The 11,629-nt window shown below is 37.8% G+C and overlaps 1 protein-coding gene across 2 annotated transcripts in view; it reads left to right on the forward strand.

The window, feature by feature from the left end:
• Zbbx (zinc finger B-box domain containing) overlaps positions 1–10,955 on the forward strand; it is a 111,715-nt gene extending 100,760 nt beyond the window's left edge. For both annotated transcript variants that reach the window (XM_008830140.1, XM_008830141.1), the window contains 2 exons: positions 8,988–9,126; positions 10,783–10,955. In XM_008830140.1, the coding sequence (XP_008828362.1) occupies positions 8,988–9,126; positions 10,783–10,912 (269 nt within the window). In that variant the 3' untranslated portion in view covers positions 10,913–10,955. The remainder of the gene's footprint in view (positions 1–8,987; positions 9,127–10,782) is intronic.
• Positions 10,956–11,629: the final 674 nt, after the last annotated feature.

Here is an 11,629-nt window from a genome sequence, read left to right on the forward strand (position 1 = left end):
ACTACTGCACCAAGTACCAATATGGTTTGTTGTGGTTATTAGGCTTTAGAGCTGGTTTGGACTGTTGATTGATTTTTCTCCCTTAGCACCTTGCATAGTATCTGCTAGAACTATGAGACCTGGTCTTCAGGGAGGAGGCTTCCAGGTCAGTTACGGCTCCCTTGCTCCCAGTCTTGTACCTGAAGTATGTCCTGTCTTCAGAAATAGGGTCTTACCTTCAAGTTCTGTGAGGTATTCAAGGGCTGTGGCAATAGCCTGTGTAATTTCGGGAGTCTCTTGGACTACCCTGGCCAACAATTGGAAGGGAGGTTTCTCCTGTCTGGCACTGTGTTTCTTGTTATATAGACTTCAGGTATGCATAATGAACTTATGTTCAGTTATTGTATGTGCGTTTTTGGGGGGGTTTGAGTTAATATATTTCCCTCTGGCATTTATGCCACCTAAGCTTTATTTATTTCTCCTCTCTCTCTCTCCCTGTTTAACCTCCTTCCTCCCTCCCCAGTTTTAGTACATGCCCCCATTTTCCCCATTATGGTATACTTGATAAGATCTGTCTTTAAGTCATTTTATATTATTACTTATTAATTTATTATATATATTTATTTATTTATTTGTGTGTGTGTGTGTGTGTGTGTGATGTGTCAAGGGTGCATGTCAAGGTCAGAGGATGACTTTATCAAGAACTTTGTCAGTCAGAAGAACTTTGTCCTTCTACCTTTGCTTGGGTTTGCGGGGCTCCAACTCAGATCATACGGTTTGCATAGCTAATGTAACACCCACTAAGCCATCTTTCCAGTCCCCCAAGATATGGCTTTTATCTTATGACTAATTAGCTGGATTTATTTAATTAGTAGATCAGAATTCCATTACTTTGCACTTAACAAAAGTTAAGTTTTTCCATTTAAATTTTGTTTAATTGAGCCTAATTGTCCAATTGTTTTCCCCTGCAGGCAGGGCTCCTGTGGCTCCTGTGGAATGGCTCCTGTTTAGAATCCCTGATACCTTTATATTTGAATCACAGAGCAGCTGAGAGGAATAGTCTTGACACCCTTTAACCTTCCACACACAGATGGACCACTTCCTGGCTCTGGATTCTGCTGTGAAGTAATCTGAAGCTCCATTAGTCTTTGACCTCACCATCTCTCCTCCATGCTTCTATCCTGCCTGAATATGTAGTGGGTTTTTGTTGTTGTTGTTGTTCTCTTCTTAATCTTTGAAATTCAGGAACAAGAACCAGAAGATTGTGTTTCAATGACAGTAGTTCAGTGGCTCTTAGAATGGTAGCTTCTTTTTTCCGACTGCAGGATAAATTCCTCAGCTTTAGAGAAATTTTCTGCTTTTGTGTCTTTGCACTGGATTCTGTTCAGTTCTGCTTTCTCCCACTGGGAGGCCCATTTCTTCATGTTGCATCCTCTTTCAGTACTGCATCAGATATTTCCTTCTGTTGATTTTATATTCAGTTGTATTTACTGTGCTTTATCTCAAGCTCGTATTCTAGGTTAGGACTTCGGGGCTCATCTAGACACAGTCTTTTCTTTGTCATTTAATATTTGAAATAATAATTCTCCGAAGATATTACTGTAACATTTCCTTTAACACTGTTGGTAGATTTTATTTTGGAATTACTTCAACCCCAGAGAAAAAAAACCACAAAAGAATAGAAGAATAAAACAGGAAGAAACGCCTTAGGCATGTATGTTCTTTGCCTATTTTGAGAGAGAGAGAGAGAGAGAGAGAGAGAGAGAGAGAGAGAGAGACAACAATTGACCTTGCAAACACTTATATGTTTTATACTCTTGGGAACCATGTGAAAGGCAGTTAAAAAATTGTAACTTCACCAAAAATGACTTGAGTGTATTTCTCCAAACAAGACCATCACACACATCCATGGCACAATCTTCCATCATGAAGGTTGGCATGACCACTATGATCCTCTAGTCCACACAGTGTATATTCAACAGAACTGTCCTGATAGATTTTTTTTAAAGCTCACTATTTTTATGGCACAAGATCCAATCTTATAATTGGTAACCATTTATTATTTGCTCTTTGATGCTTGATCTTTGAGATTAATTTTGATATATTTTTTAAAAGTTTGTTTCCATTACTTCTTTTATAGTCAAAGGATTTATGCAAAATAGTCTTTATAATGTTAACAAATTATCTCCACCTGGTCTGAAGCTTTCGATATAGTTCAATCAGGCCTGGGACTCATGATCTTCTTGCCCGTACTTCCCTAGTGTTAGAATTACAGATGCGTAGAGCAATACCTGGTCTAGGTTTATATTTATTTAAGTGTTGTTTGTGTGTTTTGGATCTCTTCTGTTTGCACAACCATTGGCTGTGTCATATCTTTGTATCATTTTCATTTTCAGAATAGATGACTTTGTTCATGCCTTTTCTGATGATTGTGAGACTAGGTTCTCCCTGAAACCCTTGCCTTGTACTGAGATGAGTCTTTTCTTTGGTGCTGCTGTCTGGAGTTGGGTATTGAACTCTCTTCTGTATCTTTTTGGCTCCAAAGGATAGGGAAGAGGACAGGACTAGGGAACTCAGTCTCCTGTGTTGAACGTCCATGTATTTTTTAATTGTTTTTGCACTTATTCAATACTGTGCATATGTGCACATGTCTATGTGTCTCTGAATGTGTGCGGCTCTGGCTTTGCATGCATGTATGGAGGTCACAGACAACTTGTGGGTATTGGTCCTCTCTTTCCACATGTGGGTCCTAGGGATTGAAAATCTGACACACCCTTCTGGACTCCGTGGACATCAAGTGTGCATGTAGTGTGCATACATACATGCAGGCAAAACACTCATATATGTATGCATGTATGGGTGTATAATGAAAATATATCATCATAAAATAAATGTGAATAAAAGGTTTCAAAAATTGTCTTTCCTCTTCAGTTCTCAGAATGTGGGGAAATGCCTTGGTGAGACAGTTCTTGTAATAAATATTCTTGGAGGGAATTCTCACATTAAAGGTCACTTTGAAACTTTTGGAACTAAATCTAAATGAAAACTATGTTGGTTACAATCAGAAAATAAAAAGAATTTTTCTTTTAGTTTTCAAGCAGAAGGCTTTTTACAAGTTCATTTGGGTTCTAATGTGCCTCACTGCTGACCCTTACCACTCGTTCCCCTTACCCACAAAGCATCATTTCACCAGACACATGATTCCATACCCATAGGCTGCCAGAACTTTCATGATGTCTCAGTAGCAGAAAAAAAGTCATATTCTCTTACCAGTAAAGTTCAAACACTAGACAGCCAGGCTTATCTACATACTTAATAAACAAATTTAAACACTAAACAACCATGTTCACATACTTAATAACCAAGTTACAAAGCTTACCATGTTCGTATTCCTAATATCTGGGTTCACATCTCAACCCCCTTTTCACACACTTAACCATATGCACCTTAAAATAATTTATTAAATAATTATGTTTATTATTAAATATTAAAACAATTTACATTTATTTTATGTGTATGTATTTTCCTGCATGTATGTAAACACACCCATGACCTGTAATGCCCACAGAAGTCAGAAGAGGGAGTCAAATTCCCCACCTGGAGTTACAGACACTTGTTAGCCACCATGTGAGTATTGGGACTTGAACCAGGTCCTCTGCAGGAACAGCCAGTGCTCTTGACTGCTGAGCCATCTCTCTAGCCCCCCATATTCACACTCTTAACAATCTCCTTTGCACACCTCACCTAGGATGATGTTGGCGTTTTGTTTTGTTTTTTAATTTCTCATTGGGAAGCCTACCTTTGGAAGAGTGTACAATTGTGAAGATGGTCACCAGGAGTGCTCAGAAGGAAAAGTTTGACATCCACTGAACAAATCCAACAGTGAAGGGGTGACTGTTGCTGTGAAGCACAGCCTCGCTCTACAAAGATGTCTCATTCTGCACAAGGCCTTTGTCCTCTAACCACGAGTGACCAGTGACCATGGTTAGAAAATTCCCACTCACTTTTAACTATCCACAGTGCATGTGAAACAGCTCTTCATGGGATTTGGCCTCACCCAGCCACAGCCACACATTTTGCCTTGTACGCAGATGTAAACTCCTATGGCTTTCTGTGAATGAGGCATTGTTGTGAGCAGCAACCCTTCTCCCTTGTTTACTGTTAGTTCTGGACAAGCCACTTGCTTTTAAAGTCTAGGAAAACAACTACTCCAAGAAACGAGAAGAATAAAAGATAGAAAACAACAACACTTTTTCACCTGTGACCCAGGCTGCTGTGGCAACCAGAGCACCATTAGAGAAACGGCTGCAATGTAGTCTTACATGGGCAGATTGCAAATCGGATTCACCTTCTTGGTGAATCAGAGGACATAGGCAGAAAACCAGGATGATGGGAAGCCTGGTCTTGACTGGAGACTAGTCTCTACCACATATTAGTCTCATCATATCAGACACATTAGTTTCCTTTTTTTACATATTTTATTATGCTTATTTTATGTATATGAGTGCACTGTCTGCATGTACGTAAGTGCATCCATATCATGCAATGCCTGTGGAGGTCAGAAGAGGCATTGGATCCCTGGTAGTTAGCTGCCATGTGGGTGCTGGGAACTGGAAGCCAGGCCCTCTGCGAAAGCAGCTGGTGCTCTTAACCACTGAGCCATCTCTCCAGCCCCCAGACACATTGCTTTCTTAATTTCTCTTTGTATCAGTCTCTAAATATGAAAGAGAACTGTAATAATATCTGGTAAAAATAATTGAATAAAATTATACGGAAATATTATATTTATGAAAATTTATCTTCCCATACACTAACTGTGCCTAAAACTATTAGTCATAAATCCTCAAAAAACTTTCGAATATTCAAGAAACAGTTGGGGGGTATTCCATACATATAAAAGGTAGAATTTTCTTGATAAGCCCAATTATTTTTTATTTTGTTTTTTGAGACGGGGTCTCTCTGTAGCCCCATCTGGCCCGGAAGGCATGTGCCACCATGTCTGGTGAGATAAACCCAATTTTTAATCGACTTCAAAAGTTGTTTCTCTTCTGAAATTCTCTTTTCTGGACTGTGTTGCTGATTATAGATAGTGATAGGTCATAGCATTTATTTTTCCTTCTACCAATATCATTATATATAGCAACAGTTACATTATTAGTGGACTCGACATGTCAGTACGATTTATTTACTGTGACACCTTGTCAGTTTTTGAATACTGTTGCAAGCCGGAGAAATTCAGAAAATGTCAGAAAATATGCATTGTGAAGCAGAATTAGTAATAATGCATTTAAAACTATTTACTTCTTTTTCTCCTCCTCTTTGGATACTGGAGACCAAACACAGGGCTCTGAACTTGTTTCACCCTGTAACCAAGCCCCAGTATGTACATTCTTTCTAGTAGAAAATGATTAATTTGTTTCAAACGCATCTGAATTGTGGTCTAAAGGGCCTTGAGAACCTGATGTTCCCATAGCAACTTTATGTTTGTGCAAGCCCACAGGTAGTTAACTGAGTGAAGTAATTAAAGAGGCAAATGTCCCTTTTCTAGAAATCAGCCTGGATAACCACTGTAACCATTCTGTTTGTGAAATGAAATAGTAATGCTCTGTCTTCCTACCTGGAGTCTGTTCATAGCTTGACTACCAAGTAACGTGTTCAGCTGAAGTGCTAATGCAACAGGAACTTTTAGTTATCAAATGAATTAAATTCCATTTAAAAAGACAGCAAAATCACCAGGGCTATGATGATAACCATCTTGCTTTAAGGTGACTTTAAATTATAGAAAACTTGGGTGTAGGTGTTTAAAAAAATGGAAGAACGAATACCAATGAAACTTTTCATCACATTATGGTAGTGACCATGTGTTTTATATGCGAAGTTGTTTCATTTGAAAAAATTTTAAGACATCATTTATTTAATCTGTATGTGTGTGTGTTGGTCTCACACAAAAACACACAGACACACACAAACACATACTTATACATGCACGTGCATACATATACTACACCCCGCAGTGCAGAGGTAACCCCTGGGAGTCAGTTCTCATTTATGTGGATTCTGAGGTTTGAACTGAGACAGTCAGGTTTGGGAAGCAAGTGCCTTAAGCACCTGAGCTATTTCACTGGCCCCCATTTGATATTTTTGTAAAGATAAGTTCTGGCTGCCTAGTCCTGACTGGCCATGAAGTCCGTATGTTCGAGCCTTATCTTCCCAATTGCTAGAATTATAGACAGCTACCACCATACGTGACCCTTCATTTAATCTCAAAATCTACTCAGTGAGACAGTTGCAGCAAGTATTAGTCACAATCCCTCCTTTTCAGGTTTAGCACATAAGGCAGTGGGCAGTGCAATAACAGACCACTGTTTCTTGGTATATGCCACAGAGACGAGACCCAAACCCAGGCAAATCTGCACCCATCACAGGACAGTGCCACTAAATAATCTGAAATATTCCCTTCAGTACTGTGATCACTTAAGAGCCAGAAGGATGAAAACATAAGAAGAATAAGCAAAGGGAGGCTAAGACAGACCAGATACAGTAGCAGAGGGGAAGAGAGATGAAAGGCCGAAGAACGAGGCTGAGGAGTCAGGACCGGCTCTCACAGGGTACGGAGTGTGCATTCTGGTTGCCACAACTTCACAAATATGGCATTTAGTGCTGGGGAGATGGCTTATGGCTCAGATACTTAAGCGCATGTTTACAAGCATGAGAACTTGAGTTTGAGCCCCATATCTCACATTAAAAAATGCAGGGTGTGGTTGTGCCTGCTTCTAATCTCAACATTGTGTACTCGAGACATGAGGATCCATGAGGCTTACTGGCCAGCAAGCCTGACCTAATTGGTGAGCTCCAGGCTCACCATTGAGGGACCCTGTTATAATGTAGGTGGACAGTATTGTGATGGTGATACAAGAGGCTGTCCTCTGGCCCCACACCTATACACATGCATATGTACCTTTGTGCACCTCTCCACACATATACACACATAATACACACATATAAAAATACACTGGAATATATATATATATTATTTTCAGCCAGTAAATTTCTAGGTATAAAATGAATATTCCATACTGCAATAGGATAGTCAATCCAGCCATACTTGGACCTGTATTAGAAAATCAGAATAAGGTTTTTTTTTAATGGATTCAATACCAACTAGTAATGTCTGTAACTTTTATTTTTCTCTTATTTTTCCTTACCTAAATTCAAATAATTTCACCTTTGTCCCTGTTAATGATAAGATATTCTGAAATATAATTTTAACAATTAAAAATTGTGTAGAATAGGTTCCTTGTATTCTCACTGTATGAATTGGCTCTGTGATCATTCAAGTAGTACTCAAACAGCTAACAGAGTTTGCCTCCCTCTCCTGGTGAATTCCTTATGTCTAGGTTTTATGACTGTCTTTAGTATGTCCATTGAGATCCTGAATTGATTCCCATCCTGAGGGAGTATGTTTTTTCACTGGGGTATGTAAATATACTATGGGTACCGAGCTTCCTTCCTCCTGTGGAAAACAGGGGAAGAGAGAATATCTGGAAGCTAAAGAATTCAGTGCTAGAGCCTAGTCATCTGCAGGACCAATTCACTAGAGGAACTTGGGTACAGCTCCAGTTTTCACTGTGTGCTTGTGTGACTTTCTCTGGGTGCTCAGTTTTCTAATCTAACAAGTGAGGATGGAGCTTTTCATGTGTTTTTAAAATTTTTAGACAATAATATTTTAGGATTTTTGTTTCAAGGTATATGTTATCTAGAGTCCTCAAATATAAAGGTAGATTAGGCATCTCTATCCTAATTGTTTTTGGATGACAGGGTTGGAACTTCATCTCAAACTTAGTTTATCTATGTATCATAACTTGAAAACACTGAGCTAAATAATTAAGAATATTGCAATCCATAAATATACTGAGGTCTATCTTTCAATAGGAATAGTGTAATTTTCTTTCAATATAGGAATCTGCTTGCTCAAAACCTGCAAATTACTATGAACCATCAAAACTAAAAATCTGTTCTGTCTAGTGTGAGAATACTGAAAGTTTGGTGTTTGTTTCTTCTGCTCAGGAGATGGCTATCTGGCACTCTTGTAAAAGTGATTATGAGAGCACCAATAGTCATCATAGTATATGTAGTGCACAAGTTAGAAGGATTTATGTGCTGGGAATATAGCTTAATTGGTAGCGTACTAGCATACACAATGCCCTGGATTCCATCCCCAGCAACATATAAACAGGCATGGTGGCTGAAATCTGTGATCCCAGTATTCAGGGAGGCGTGAGGTCAGCTTGGGCTACATGAGACACTGAGTCCAAAAAGAAAAATTAGATGACTTTATATCAGTGTTAAAACAATGCATTAAAATCCAACATAGGAACATTTATATGCATACTTAGATTTATAGTTACTCATATAAGGATACACTTGCCTAAATATCTTGTCGATTTTACATGCACTATTTGTCCACACCTAGGCTACTGAATAAGCCAGTTGGATACAAAGGAATAAAATTTGAGGTTTAATTCCCCCTCCTCCTTCTCCTCCTCCTCCAAATACAAAAGATTATTTACTCAAAGCAAGGAAGCCAGAAAAAGATAGAATAGCTTTATAAAACAAACAAATGATAATAAAGTATCTAATGTGTGTACAAGTTGAGCTGCATAAGTTTTGTGAACTCTTAGAACATCTGACATATTTCATAAGTAGAATGTATATCTCGAAAGCAGTATGGTTGTGACTAGATACCATGTCCTGGTTTATTTGCCTCCTTCCCTCCTTTCCTACTTCCCTCTCTCCTTCCTTCCTCTCTTTCTTCCTTTGGGTGCTACATATTAAACACAGGGCCTCACACTCGCTAAGCATCATAGAACTTCTTATCATGTGCCCTTGGGAATCTCAGATCAGACGTCACCATCCACAAACATTAGAAAATTGATGGAAGGTTATAAATCTGCTGCCCGTTTGTTTCTTGAATTTATGTGCTGACACTATGCGAAAAAAAGTTTCAGATCCTTCAGAAAAACTTCACAGTCTAACCTCAGAAGAGTCACCATCTTTCAAGCACCATTTGGTGAATTTAAGTGAGATGTCCACAGACTTCCTTAACACCTCATGTGTGAAGGGTCCCTATGGAGCTGAGGAGCTGAGGTAAGTTAAGCCTGCAGCTTTATGCAGAATGATGGTGCATAGCAAGATTGGGACAAGGTTAAATTAGTTATTGTTCCTATATAATGAAAAATTGCCCACCTATACAATTTAAAAGTATTTTCTTTTCAAAATACTTGAGCCTTTGCTGACCTATTATCAGGATTTAGTAAAGAGTTTATAAGCGTGTTACTTTAATATGAAGACAGTTCTTTGCTGTATATATGAAACTCAAAAGGAAAAAAATGAAAATTAATAAGTCCTTGGCATTTCTCCTTGTCTTGAAAACTAATTGCCTTACTTGAATTAATTAACCTAATAAATTCCAACAGTTCACATTACTAGAATATTACCCACTGCCAAATCTTAAGAATAGAATATTGAGAAGTTTCTTTCTTGAAATTAAGTCTACAGTGTTACCAGAATTTTAATTTGTACCATTTTGTTCTTATGTGATGTAGTGTCAGAAATGGGGATGAGTGTAAAACAGAGAAACTTCAGAAAAGCAGTGTGTCCCTCTGCTTCAGGCTTGCTGGTAGTTTGGAGGAGGATTTTTTTCTTTTTAGAAAAATGAAGATAAATGTAAAATAAAGTCATCTAGAATTGCATGTCCCTTTGGTTGGTTTGAGTCCTATGCTGCTGTAATAGGGAATTAAGTTTTTGCTTCAGTCTTTCTGAAGGAAAAAAATAATTCACCTGAGATCTTGAGTTTTGTTTGCTCTTCAACACAATACAGTTTTTTTAAAGCTAATATGAAGTTCCTGTTTTTCACTTAAAAAGACAATAAAACCACTAGTTCTACATAAAAGACTTCTCATATTTAAAAATGCAGGGGTGATAAACAGTATAAAGCAGTACTTTACAAAGATTTATACAAAGAGCGCTTTTTCCTTGTATTCTCTCCTAAGATGAAAGAAAATTCTCTTAAAATAAAATGATATCTGCACTGCTCTGCAAATCAGTTAATGAGTAGCCGATTCAGCCTATGTTGAACTTGATAAAATAATCTGCAATGATGTCATGTCCACCACAGTGTGAACATTTTAACGTTTGCTGCATACATAGGCTGTAAATATAATAAATTTAGACCAAAGCATCTGAGTGGTATATACTTGATTCCCTTCCCCACATTGCATTTATCTCTATATTTCCAACACCTGTATGACAGAGTTTTGGACAGTGCATACCCTCCACAGAAAAAATGCAAAAACAAGTAAAATATCAAGTAATTATTTGGCTTTGCTATAGCTTCACTGGTTATAGACCTAATTTAGTGTACACAGAGGCAGTGGTGATTTATCTGACAGTCTACTCATTGGGATTCTATTGAACAGCCAATAAAATGATGAATGGTCTTAATGATGACCCTGAGGCTCTGCAGGTTTCAGAAGTACCTTTTGAATCATCAAGGAGAGCCAGTACTGGAGACCATAAAAGTCCTCTCTTTTGTATAATTGTGGTTTTATTTCTTGTAAGAGGGAAAATGATAGAAAAAAATCTCATTCAAAGTAGCTTAAGTATATACTGAGTGCATCAAAATTTATGGCTCCAGTGTGTCTGTTTTAAGTGAATTCAACATACACAGTAGTAATCAGAAGACAAATGAAAGCTAATACTTTGTTCTGTGAATCGTGTATTGATCTTCTAATGTATTTCCAGCTCCTCTAAAAGAGATTCCACAGTGCAGTCGTTGCTGTCACTTGATGATTACAGAACAGATGAGGAGGAAGAAGATTTTCTGGACAAGCAACATGTTGTTACACTGCCGTGGGCAAAGAGCATTTCATAGCCATTCACTCATGACTTTCCCATTTTGTACCCGGAATAAACCAACCAACCTAACGATTACTTGCCTGAGTGTCACATTATTGTCTCTGTTACTCCTTCCAAAGCTTACAAACTAATAAAGGTTAGTGACATTGTAAGTTTAAATTCTTCTACTACCAGATATCAAGTTGCATGTCAAACACTAATTTATAATGTGGTATTATATTAGTCAAATAATTGGCATGTCTATGTGTATGGAGCATCAGAGGATAGAACATACTTGTATTTAAGGCAATGCTTCATTATTCCATTATATTTGAAATAGTTAAGTCAGAAAAGTCATGTGTACTTGAATGCTATGTCACCACAGTCTCAGTTGAGCCTAAAAGTAGAATGCTTTTATTTATTAGGGTTTTGGCACTGTGTAATAGGAGCTATGGTAACTTCTAAAGTTGATGCTATAGAGAAAAAGAAGACCCAAAATAAGGTGGGTATAATAGCGGTTCCACTTCCAGTAAAATGCAAAACAGACCTCAGAGCTTAGGCAGATTGATAAACTGGTAAATTTCCTGTGCCAGCTTGGCTAGTCTTTGGAATCAGACGACTGTTTAAACATTTTTACAGATATTTTGGGGAATTATCTTTTGATGTGCAGGTTTTATCATTAGATATTTTAAACTAGAATATTTTCCATGATACACATGTGCTTTTTCTAATCAGCTCAGATGCTTTAATAACA

This window comes from Nannospalax galili, unplaced genomic scaffold, assembly GCF_000622305.1.
Source record: "Nannospalax galili isolate Female #2095 unplaced genomic scaffold, S.galili_v1.0 scaffold33, whole genome shotgun sequence".
In the NCBI taxonomy this organism is placed as follows: domain Eukaryota; kingdom Metazoa; phylum Chordata; class Mammalia; order Rodentia; family Spalacidae; genus Nannospalax; species Nannospalax galili.